General features: G+C 43.9%; 1 protein-coding gene across 1 annotated transcript in view; it reads right to left on the bottom strand.

The window, feature by feature from the left end:
* Positions 1 to 13,000, bottom strand: part of ccdc69 (coiled-coil domain containing 69) — a 30,140-nt gene extending 17,140 nt beyond the window's left edge. The window contains exon 1 of the mRNA XM_040119672.1: positions 12,778 to 13,000. Within this exon, the coding sequence (XP_039975606.1) occupies positions 12,778 to 12,798 (21 nt within the window). The 5' untranslated portion in view covers positions 12,799 to 13,000. The remainder of the gene's footprint in view (positions 1 to 12,777) is intronic.

Here is a 13,000-nt window from a genome sequence, read left to right as displayed (position 1 = left end):
GCAGATTTGTTTTTTTAAACATAAACTGGCTTAGATTTGTTTTTTTTAAAAGAAGGACATTTTACAGTGCAACGATAAACATGTTGCTGGTGGACGAACTCTGTAAAGGAGACTGTTTTTTTTCTGTGCTGATGTTTCTATATACACCCACACCAAAAAAAAGAAAAGCGACGTACGTGTTTACTGAGAAAAGACACAAAGGCAAAGATCTGTATCTGGATTTTAAGAATCGATAGCGGATCGTTCAAATAAAATCCGCGATTAATTGGCAATTTACATTTTTATCCAGCCCTGCGGTTACCTGGTTGGTATTAACACACGCAAACACACACAGACTCAAACCTACTGAATTACCACACATGCACTAGCTAAGGCGTGTATCCAAACATGCACACACACACACACACACACACACAGAAATGCTTACTGTATTGCCTCACAACCACTCATTGCTCAAGCAGTGAGGCCAAACAATCACACCCTAAAACACTGCTTTAGACACACACACACACACACCAACACACACACACACACCCTTCCACTGTATAAACACTTCTAAACTCTGCTCTGCAAACTGGACACTGACTTTATTTAAACTCTGAGCTAAAACAATAAATCTCCCCGGTTTAAACACGTCTCCGGGTTAAAGAGGAGACGTGGACTGGAGCTCAGCAGCGTGTCGTCGTGTGTTTACCAGCTCAGTTCTGGGGAGGACAGGGAGGAGGTGAGGGGGCGGAGGATGAGGAGGAGGAGGTGAGGAGAAGCATATGTTCCTTCAGGCGTCGCAGGGGGCCTCGTTTTTAAAAAGGCAATAAATCACAGCAGAGAGTCCTGGCCTCTGTTTGCACAGCACTTCACCTTCAGGAAAAACCCGACTGCACCAAACCGTACATTTCGCCGTGAACAAAGTTCTCAGAGCGGAGATCGAGTTTCTGCAGGTGTTTCACAGGTGAATATAAACCATCTCATTGGCCGATTTAAACCTCGGTGGGAGGAGCTGAAGAGCAACAGGTTTTCTGGTTGAGCGATGATCGAATAAAACTTGAAGAAAACCACAAGAGCTAAGTTCATATTCTATTTATTACCATAGATTTTTTTTCATAACAACTAAGAACAAATACTGTTTAGTATAAAGTAAAAAGCTCACGTTCAACACAGTGAGACATTGGAGAACTGAATGGACGCTTCCATTCAAGTAGCGCTGAAACTTAGACGACTCAAAAGATACGATGATGATGTATTGACCAACAGTAATTTTAATATAAACACAGAGTAAACAATAGACAATGTTTCCATGGATCCCTCGGATTTGTTGGACAGATACTGATCCACAGAGACACTGTACACAGTCTACGATCAGTCCAGCTCTGACAGAGACTCCCGTCGGCAGTGTGTGAGATTAGTTTCACTATCGATTAACCTGCCAGTTATTTTCACAATTAATCAATGAACTGTTTGGTTTCTAGAACCTAAATGTAAAATAAGTGAAAAATTAAAATTTCTCACAATCTCACTTTCCTTAAGTCCAACGTGACGTCTTAAAGTGTCTTGTTTTGTCTGAACAGCCCAAAAACCCAAAGGTATTCAGTTTACTGTCACATAGGAAGTTGGATCAAGAGAGAATTTCTACATAAAACGATGGATCGATTGTCAAAACAGCCGCCGCTTGAGCTTCTGTCTAATCGTTTCTGTCTAAACATGATTTCTATTTGTGTTTGTTTGTCTCTCTCCTTTCAGAAGTTAGTTAAAAGAATTTTAAACGTTGGTATCGCTGAATTAAGTTTGGCCAGAAGTGTCAGTTCCACAAAGCCGGGCGGGGTCGTGACCGAGGGTCGGCTGATGAGTGGTGACCCAGTCGTACAGACCACCGGTGCTGGTTAGACCCCCGTCAGTGTGTCGGCCCGGATGGGGAATTAGTCAGTGATTAACGGGGCTTTACACCAGAACTTACAAACCAGGGTTTGAGCGAAAGACGAAGCGCAACAGAAGAGATGGTCAGAGGCGAAACAGGCTCGAAGCTTCCGGCCAGAGAAAGCTGCCGTTCGGCCTTCTGTCCAATCAACGTGCACCACACTCAGCCCTAAAAAAAACCAGAAGGTTGTGAGATCATGCTGCAGTCTGCCGTCTGCCACGGTGATAAAGTACCACACAGGATGATGACACAACAGTAGATGTGATGACAGTGCCTCAGCGTTTCTGTTGGTCAACCAGCACGTTCACACGGTTTACGCTGAACTGACCTCTGACCTGTGAGTCTTTCCCCCGAGAACAGAAAACATCCTCTGACCCCCTCGGCCCTACATTCTTCCACTGACAAGAATAAGAGACGACAATGTGCAAACATTTGCAGAGACTGGTGCAAATGTAGAGCAACAGAACCAGAGATAATGAAAGGACAGAAAACGGTGAATCAGAACCTCTGATAGACAAATCTCTTTGGTTTTACAGTCTTCACAGTGTCATGTGCATGTTTTTAGCCTATATATGTTTACATTGAGTCAAACTGTCCCCATTCAAAGTTGCTGCATCAGCTCCTGTTCTCAGTGTAGCCGTGGATGTGCAGACAACTGTCACTGGATCCCTGGGATACTGAAGGGAACTTAAAAGCAGGATTCTCAGCCAAGTTCTGCTGCCTCTTTCTCTCAGATTTCTGAGCGAATTTCTGGAGGTTGATTCACGATGGAGATAACCGTTAGCGAGATCCTGAGGAAGTGTCCTTGTGTTCAGATCGGACGGAGCTAGAGAAGAATCGAGGTCAGAGCATTTGGTGGTCAAAGTTTAATTTTAGGAATTAAATCTGGCAGAAAAATCACTACTGCAGCTGCTTCCAAAGTCTGTCGTCCTGCACGTCAGATGCTGTACGACCACGTTAGCAACAAACAGGTTCCTGCGCGGCAGTAATGACTGTTTTCCTCCTCTGAAAAACCACCAAAGAACAAAGTAAAGTGGCATGCAACATGCTGCAGCTTTCAAATGCTTCAAATGCTGTAGCAGGAACCAGGGCTCACAAACAGTTTCTCTAAACCTATGAGGACGTTTCTCAGCTTAACCTCAAAACTCGCCCCCCTTTTTTTTTTTTAATTCTAATTCAATTCTAAGAACAGTTCAATTTCTGAGGGAGGACAAACACATCTCTGTCGATTCTTTCTTTCCAGGGGAAACTCCTCTCGAGCTGGATTCTCAGCTGCATGACAAAATGTTGGAGCTGAGGTGAGATTTAACGTCCTGTGAAGAATCTCCTGAACGAGGTTAAACTCACACACGGAGACGAACGGCAGCTCCAACTCTCTTTATTTCCCTCTGACATGTCAAATGTCTCGCCACAGAGAATTCAACCAGTCTGCTCCGTCTTTAACACAAAAAAAAAAAAACAACCGCAGAAAACCAACAGATTAACTCACCACTTTAACAACACCTGTGTCTCATCGAGGAGCGGAAATTCATCACAAAGAGTGGTTTAGTTAAACACCGGGAGACATTTCAGAGTCGTGGCATCAACCGCTCTCTGTGGGAAAAACAACTCGTCGTCCATGTTCACGAGGGAAAAGCTACTGACATGGCCAAGAGAAACACGCTGTGATGGCGTTATAAATACGAGCGGCCACTGAGGTTTCAGATTCGCTGTATTCCCGCTTCCTTTGAAGAATTACAAGCTGATTTTAAGTCTGTTGAAGCACAATTAAGGAGCTAAAAGATGCTCTCAGAAAAAGACAATAGGTCAGAGCCAGAGGAGCGAGTCAGCGATTACAGGGAAATCTGTATATGACATATCATGCAAAACAATATAACCTTTAACCCTAACAACAGGGAACAGATTCCTACTTTAAGAACTCCACGAACTTTGATCGTAAGTTCATTTCTTCACCTTTAGTAACAGCGTCGCTAATTAATCCATAATTACAATAATTCATACGTTTCCAGGGCTTTTTACCACAGCCCGACTGTCACAGACATTTGAGAGCTTTAAAAAAAAGATAGAGACCTGAAACGATTAGTCGATTAGTTGATTGCCAGAAAACTATTTGGATCATTGAATTATTGTTCATTTACTTTTTCAAGCAAAATTGCCAAAAAGAATTGCTGGTTCCAGCTCCTTAAATGTGAGGATTTGCTGCTTTTCTCCGTTTTATCATCACAGTAAACCGAATATTTTGCGGTTTTGACATCAAGACATTGGAAGACGTCCCTTTGGAGTTTCTCACAATTTATTTTCTCACATTTTTACACATTTTATACGCCAAACAAATCACTGATTAATCAAGAAACTAAATGGAAGATGAAAAGAATCGTTAGTTGCAGCCCTAAGACGATATATCGGACGATATATTAATTTTTTTACATAAACTTTTTAAAGATCCCATTGGTTTGTTCTTTAAGAAGTCTGTGATGTAGTGAGCGGGACATTTTGAGGTGTTAAAATAAACTTGTAGGAGCTCTAAACATGGACACTGATACTGTATATCTGTGACACACTTTGTGCCACAAAGAGATTTAATGACAACAGCAGCAACCACTCCTGTTTACAGCAGCTGCCACATGAGCGTTTCAGGGGCAGAAAATCAGCTGCAATACCACAAACGTAATAAAACAGTTCCAGACATGAGACAAACATTTCAAAGCCACGGGCGATGAGGAAGCTCTTCAGAGACAACAACCACGCGAAGCTAATGAGGAAGAAACTCATGGAATTCAACGCTCGGCTCTCTGTTGTTGAAAACATGGCGTTTGGACCATTAACTGATCATCCCGAGTCTCTGCCAAACCAACACTTCCTCTCCAAAAAGTCGGTTCCTCATCTGTACTTATACAGCCGACATGCGGAGCTCAATCATGTCCTGAGTCATTACTGAGTCTTAGAAACAGCACCGAGTCATGATGGGAACTACGTTCTTTTGGATTTTATTTATAATTCACGCATCGTGTTTTCGAACAGCTATTAAACTAGAGAGCATCTTGCGATGGGATCAAACCCGCCACGACGCCCGTCAACATGTTGAACTTCGTACTCAGTACTCACGGGTCGGACCGCACCCCTCTTCCAACTCGGCCTTCATTTTGATCCGAACTACGCGCCTGTAAAGTTTCTGACTGTACCTTTCGCTCGGTTTACGCCATCGTGAGAGTGTGAAGGGAACTCAAACCCACCTCTGTGTTAGTTCCCACTACAGCAGGTGTGTCCAGGACCACATTTTGCCGTGATGACACACACGGACACACAAGCACAGACTCACGGGGGGGAAACACCACCAGCCTAAAACAAAGAGCACCTTTGATGAAGCTTGAACCCAAACATCCTCTTGTGGAATAAAGTCTGCGCTGAGTAACGGCCACAGCTCCTGCCACGCTGAAGTTTTTAAAGCTTGTCTGCTGCCAACAGTTATCAAGACGTCGTGTGCCGCCGCACACGGGTCCCTACAGTTTTCACCAGTTTAACTTGTAGCAGTGAGCAAATACTGCAACAAGATTGACCTGACCTCGCACTTTGATTGAAATAATGAGCTCACCGATGTCACATTTGAGGATTTGTGAGTAATGAAGTCCTGCAAAATTAAAACGACTCTGTCATGCTTCAGTTCAGTCCGGTCAACATTCAAGTAGCCTGACGTACTGCTGAAATCATTAGATGATTAATAGAATAGTCAAAATCGACAGGAAATTAGTCTCTGGGTTTTCCCCTGAAGAAACCACACGGATCCTGACACATCTCGCCTCGTTTTCAGGTTAGCTACTACCTGTCTGCCTCAGGAAATGCCCCTCTGATCTTTTTTCTCTTAAGTTTATAGTCTTTACTTCATGAAAGCATTTTAATCTTTACAGTGTTAGAAGAGCTGGTCTTTAAAATCCGGCGAGGTGGCCTGTCTCTGCTGTGAAACACTGCAGGAAACCTTGAATCTGCATTTATTTAACAAAAAAAAGTAATTTTACTGGATGATTTTCCTGTTTTATTTCAAACTAAAACAAATCTCTTTGGGTTTTGGACTTTGGACAAGACAAGACATTTGAAGACGTCACCCTGGACTCCAATGATTAATAAAAAAAAAAAAACACAATAGTGAAAATACTCAGCTGCTACAGCTCTAAACTACAGGAATGAGTCTCCCATTCATCCATCAGGACTTGGAGGTTAAAACTCTGAACTACAGAGACATTTTGTCCGTATTCTGCAGGTAATTTCTCATGTCCAGTTTCTCTGATTCACGCTTGTCCAGTTGTTGCTCTGAGCCAACAGATGGTCTGCTGGTCTGACGGACTCTCAGAGGTTACAGTTTTCCGCCGGCTGTCTCAGAGCTGAGCTCCTGACTCCGTCTTATGTCTGAGCTGTGGTGTGGTGTCAAGGCACTGAGCCGACGGTCCGTTTAAAAGATGAAAACCTCACAGAAAACCTAGGTCTGAGGACAATGTTTTGAAAATAGGAGTTGGCCAGACTTTAGGTAAAAAACCCAATTAATTCAATGGGCTCCTGCTCGTACCGCTTCTGCTTCTCAGTCTGAACTTTGTGACCTTTAATGTTTGCAGTAAAACCGTCTGTCGCTCTGTTCAGGCTGCAGCTAAAACTGCAACATTACTGTTTTTTAAAATTCACGTCATTTTCCACTTAAAGAGTCCGTCCTGAGCAGGAACTTAAAAAAAAAAAAAGGAGAACTACCGAAGTTCTTAGAGCAAGTTCACACTTTCAGGAACTAAAAGTGATAAAATGGCAGCTGAGAACTTGTGCAGTGATGAAAAAAACCTACATCCTATGAACTTATTGGAAACTGTGGCCAAGGAACCCAAAGAAAGATGGCCTCTTTTATTAAAGCATGTCTAGAACATCTTCTGAATGTGTGCACAAGGACTCGTACACACAGGAAAGTTGCTTACCCCACTGCACTGAACAGCAACTGTCATCAGCTCGCCAGCTAAACATGAGAAGCTGCTGCCTGAAGGCCTTTCTACACTCGGCTTGGAGAAGAAAGAGAGGAGAGCGACAGCAGACGTGTTAGCGCTGGAGTTGAGAGAGTCCGTGTGCTCTGTCAACCTTGACGTCTGAACTCAAGAGTCACTCGGCGCTGCCCCCTGCATTGTTCACATCCACACGCTGAAATCGTCACCGTCGTACGCCGTGAAACGCTGCAGCGTAGAGCCCAGCGTCGCTAAGCAAAGCAGAGCTGCGACACCAACAGACTGAAACACAGCAGAGAACGGTGAAGACAGGATCCGATTTCGATTTGCTTCACTTTAGCTGATACCGTCAATTAACGTGTGCCCGGATCGGGCCTGATACCAACCCTCAGGATCAGCTCAGGACATCTTTAAAAAAACAAAACAACTAAATCTCACATTTAAGAGAAATTTGCCTGAATAAATAAAAGGAAGTGGTTATGATCTTGTAGGAAGTTGCTAGTTTGAAACCCAACTCCCCTACAAACAATGGATTATCCCGTGTCGAACTTTGCGGCAACCACGATAACAATGTTTAGCGTATCTTTATTGGACAACATATCAAATATGCCGCTATGGTTGTTAATAGTATGGGGATTTTTTTGCATTTGATTCTGAATACACACACACACACACACACACACACACACACACACTTTCTCAAGCACAAGAAGAAGTTGATGAATCTGACTACGCGTGGAGCGTACGCTGGTTTAACATACTGTTGATAAATGAGGCCGCTGGAACTGTTGAGTCCCTCAATTCAAAGACGCTTTACTGCTTCAGAAAACAGCCTCATGTGACTCAGAAGAGACGTTTTCTGATCAGGTCTGAAGAGATCCTGACGCACGAGAACTTCATGTGACTTTTTATTTGAAAGCTAAATTAGGAATTTATCCAAATACCGCAGCAAAAAGAAAACATTCCATGCCGCCCCGAATCGACCATCGTGACGCTGGTCAGCCTGTCTGGGCGAGTCCAACAAGACACAACGATGGACTGAAAGACAAGAAGGTCTCAACCCAAACCGGATCTGAAAGGAGTGGGCGCAAAAACAGTTACGGTGTGTTTTGTTTTTCTTAATGAGACGCTGAGTTGGATCCTCCAACGTTATCAAATCCCAACAGAGTCGGAACAGAGAGGACCTGTGACGGACAGGAACACAACAGGAATTCACCTCGTGACCTCCCACAGGGTCCCAACCCCCCTGCTGAAGACCATTGCTCAAAAGCATGAGAAACCCGACTTTCCCCTCCTCTTCCTCCCACAGAGCTGCAGCGAGCTGCGGTTTGGAAACTGCATTCGTCTGTTTTGCAACTGGACTTTATTGTGCAGCTGCCAGATCGTGAACTTTGCCCGAAATATAAAAGGTTGCAATGATGTCACGAACGGAGCGAGAGACCAGATCAGCTCCATGTCGAAACCTCCGCGACAGACTCCTGACCTCTGATTACTCATCCAATATGGATTATAACAGTGTCATTGATCAGTAAAACAACTCAGTTCCATCACTTCGTTTCCATTCATGTTTCATCGCAGGTTTTCAAACTGTCAGGCCCCTCCCCAGGGGGGACACCAGGGAGTTGAAAGGGGGACACGGAGGAAGTGACATGATGTGAAAGGGACGGATTCAGGCAATAGGAAGTTAGTCATTGCAGTTTGTTCCATTTACCTCACAGCTAACAGCTGCATCTGCACCAGTGTCTGTGACACACATCACGTCTGCATTGAGCCGTCTAGCTTTTAAAATGTGAATGTGTGAAAATGATTTACATCCACACCGGCGTTTCCAGGTGGTTTTAGTAGAGAGCTCTGTCCACAGCGGGATTCCTGAACAACGTGAGCACCGTAAATCTCCTCTTCTTCAGACACGTTTCAGTCACAAACAACAAAACTGCATCCCAGCAACATCTGGTGGGGAGTGAGACAGACAGCCAGCTGATAACATCTGGATTTTATCATCAGGTTCCTGCCAGCAGCTCTGCTGCGCTCAGACAGATCCACGTTTAAACCGATGGATAACAGAAGGTTAGAGAAGAATGAAGGTCGTCTTCTTCGCTCCACTGTCGCACAGCTCCGACCCTCACTGAGCCGCTACAGCTTCGTTTAGTAAAGTCTCAGCTTTCCCCGATCGACCGAAACACCGAGCTGCACTTTAACGTCTACACACCGAGACGCTTTAACGTCTACACACCGAGACACTAACGTTTACACGCGACGACGCTTTTACTCACACACCCCGAGACGCTTAACCTACACACCGGTGACGCTTAAAGACGCTTTTAACGCTTACACACCGAGACGCTAACGTCTACACACCGAGACGCTTTAACGTCTACACACCGAGACGCTTTAACGCACGGTGACGCTTTTACACACAGACGCTTTTTAACGCCTCACACACGAAGACGCTTTTAACGCAGACACACACAACGCTTTACACAGACGAGAGAAGCAACACACACACGACGACTTACTTTTTTAACGACGCTTGCTCGCTTTAACGCTAGACGCTTTAACGCACGACGCGCTCACTTTTAAGTTTTATTTTTACACGAAGCGCTTTAACGATACCACGAACGATTTACCGCTGAACATAATGATGCGCCGCGCGCACACGAACATGAACGATTGACGAAGATATGAGACGCTTTAAAAAAGACATGAGATTAATAATAACCACAGCAGCAGTAATTCATTTCGCTTAACTTTTAGACATCTGCTAATACTGACACTTTAGGAATCACCATTAAAAGAAATGAAGTTAGTAAACACATAATCCGAGACAACATGTTTTGTTAACATTGCAGGAACAACTCAGACGGTCGTTAGACATAAAAATGATCGTTCTCTAAGAAGTTTGTTTTTGGTTTGTTTTGATTGTGCAGTATTATAAAAAGAAATATCCCTTTTACAAGAGTGACTGATGAAAATATGTGTTTAACAAACAAATTAGAAAAAAAAAATTTTGTAAACAGCATAAAGGGTTATGGTTGTTTAATATTGAATATTGTAATTTTTTTACTCAGGAGGTCCCTGTTGCCTGAAAAAACAAAAAGACAGATTAAAAAAGGCAAAGAAAATCATCCTATTAATTTTACACACCGACGCTTTATAACGTACACACTACGCACGTTAAAAACTTTCTAGACTCTCAGCTCAACACATTTTTTTAACGCTCACACGACGTTTAACGTTTTCACGGTGACTCGTTTTTTGAGCTTCACACTTTTGCGTACGAGACGCTACACAGAAACACTAGTTACGATTACAGAGCCGCAGACGGCAGCGCTTACACACTACTAAACACTGAGACATTAAGCGGAACTTAACGCTTCCGACATAATAAAGATAGCAGCAGTATTTACAACGCTTACGCTTCAGACGTTGATTTTCACTAAGAATTTTTAGAAGTTTCAATTTTTACATTAAAAATCGCGCGGAACAACATCTAATCATCCTACATTGCAAAGTTTTGCTATCAACACACACAAACTACTCAGTGTCGTACATGTGATAGAGAGAGAAGCTTAAGGCCACAAGATTAGAGACTTCTGATGTTATTGTTTGAATAATAAACGTAAGGGTATTTAAAGAGTGTTATTCTTAAGAAAATTTTTCAAAGTGCTTTTAAGGAAAAAAAAAACATCAGAATCAAAGAAAATAAGCAAAATAGGGAGGAATCTAAGACATGTTTTAATTTTGTTTAAAAGTTTTCTTGTAAAAACATGTTGTAAAACACAAAGTTTTAATTTGTAAAAGCAACTTTAAGGTATAATAAAGATAGATTGGTTATTTGTTTTAAGTGTCTTGTCTTGAAAAAAAATAGCAAACAAAAAATTAAAAACTCAATTAAACAAAACCTCTTACAGGTGGACCATTCTCGTTTTTGTGTTCTGCTTTTTCTCTGAAAAACTGGGTCAAATTCTGGTCCAATCCTCATTTATCCTGAAATATTGCTGCAAGTCAGTCTCTGACGGTTTTGTTGTTCTGGCATCTTGTAAAACTAAGTTTGTTCCTTCCCTTTGTCACAAACAAAAGCTCCAGCAGGTGAATACATACAGGTGAATCACATGTGGCATGTTGTGTTGAAACAAAACAGGATTAAAACCATCAGTATGTATCTGGTGCCAACCTCATTGATCTCTTCCAGCTGCTGCAGCTCAGACCCTGAGCCTCTCCTGTTTCTATTCTGAGCTAATCAAAGATTTACTGGATTTCAAGTTATGCAACAGCCTCTGAAACTGGTCTGCTTCTGTTCTGGTTCTGTGGTGTAACAACGCGGTCTGAGGAGGTTTTTAAATGCAGGGTCAATGAATGATCCGCTTCCTTGGATGTTCTGATCTCTTCATTTTTCAGCAGAAGGATTATGATTAATAGTTCTGTTGAAACTCACTTTGTTGACATGATTTCATCATATGTCTTGTTTTGCTCCAACCAACAGCCCACAACCCAGAAACATCCAGTTTACGAAGATGCAAGAAAAAAGAGGCCAAGTTTTAGGCGTTTTTCCATTTTTCCTTGAAGATGACTTGATAGATGCACGTGAATCATAACCGGAAAGTAACTGGCAATGTCACAATATTACTCAAAGGCCATATCTGAAGACGATGCTGAACGTCGCTTTCGCCAGTTCGAATGACAAGAAGTTAAAGCTGCTATCAGCCAGTTTGACCTTAGTTGGCCTTCGAGCGCCTTGTCTACGCCTGCTGCAGGCGAAAAGCAGCTAGAAAGGGCTTTGGCAGTGCTCACAGCCCGGCTCGAACACCTTCTGAGGCGCGGCCAGGGAAGCAAACTAATCCAAATTAAAGCACCCGTTTCCCATCAGGAGGAGGAAACGCGCAGAACGCCCAAACGAAACCTGGCCGTTGTCTGGCTGATGCCATTTCTACAAGTCAACGTCCGTGGCCTCGTTAGAGAAAGAAGCACCGAGCTCCGAGTCCCTGAGTCGGGGGGCCTCGGCGGCTCCGTCGCTTTCTATCAACAACTGGAGGAAGACGGCAGCTGTCAAACTTCTGTGGGAGAGAGAGAAACGGCGAAACCACTGCCAGACACAGGAAAAGCACTGCGAGACTACAGCGATTTCCTGGGAGGTCACGTCTCTTCACAGTAACAGCTGAGAGACGCACGAGGCTGAAGTGTCGAGGTCTTCGGAGATTAAAGGAAAACCAGAAGTGCCTGACGTTGCCTGGGTGGGACGCTGGGATGTGGACATGGAAATCTCAGCTCCAAGTCCCCTGGTCAGAAACATTACAGGACACCATGTGATACAGAAGGGTCGCTTTAAAGTCCCCACACACACACACACACACACACACACACACACACCAGGAACCTAACGTAGGAATGTTATGTGACAACAGCGGCCAGGTTTGACGCGATAAAAGCAGCATGAAGTTCCACGAAGCCGCTAGAAACGGACAAAAATGCACTTTTCTCTCCTCGAAGTTGGAGGTTAGAGACTGAAAATGACCATGAGCGAGTCTCCGGGAGCAGCATCGTGGGAAAACCGCCCGAGACTCAAACACGATGCCAGATTAGAACCAGATGTTCAGAGAAGAGAAGAAAAAAAATAACGTTTTGCGGGATTTTAACGCCTTTTCTGTCTTTTATCTTTTGACACCTGCGACATCGTTTCCGATACAACCTGAAGACGTAATAAAGCGGCCGAGTCTGGAGCACACGCTCCATTATCCGGGGCTCATTCCCCGCACGTTTCCCTGCCGGGCAGCAGCGGCCGCCGCCGGCCGCCTGCTAATGAACCCCCCCCCCCCACACCCAGCACCCCCGAAACTCCGCGAACTTCTACCGAGACTCTACTGTTTTCTAGTTCACCTCACTGTCGGTGTTTCCCACCTTGCTGTGGCTGCAGCCCATTCCTCCTCGTCCGAGCTCTGCTGTCGGTGTGAAGCCGCTCACACTCTCCGCTCCACTACTTCTTCTACTTCTACTTCTTCTTCTTCTTCTTCTTCTTCTTCTTCTTCTTCTTCTTCTTCTCCTTCTTCTCCTTCTTCTTCTTCCCTCTGTTGACAACTTTCAAACAGTCCGGAAAAAAGTCCGTGAACGCACCGCTACGGCC

Source organism: Xiphias gladius, chromosome 23, assembly GCF_016859285.1.
Source record: "Xiphias gladius isolate SHS-SW01 ecotype Sanya breed wild chromosome 23, ASM1685928v1, whole genome shotgun sequence".
In the NCBI taxonomy this organism is placed as follows: Eukaryota; Metazoa; Chordata; class Actinopteri; order Istiophoriformes; family Xiphiidae; genus Xiphias; species Xiphias gladius.
The sequence above is the reverse complement of the archived record's forward strand: the minus strand, read 5'-3'. Positions and strand labels throughout refer to the sequence as shown.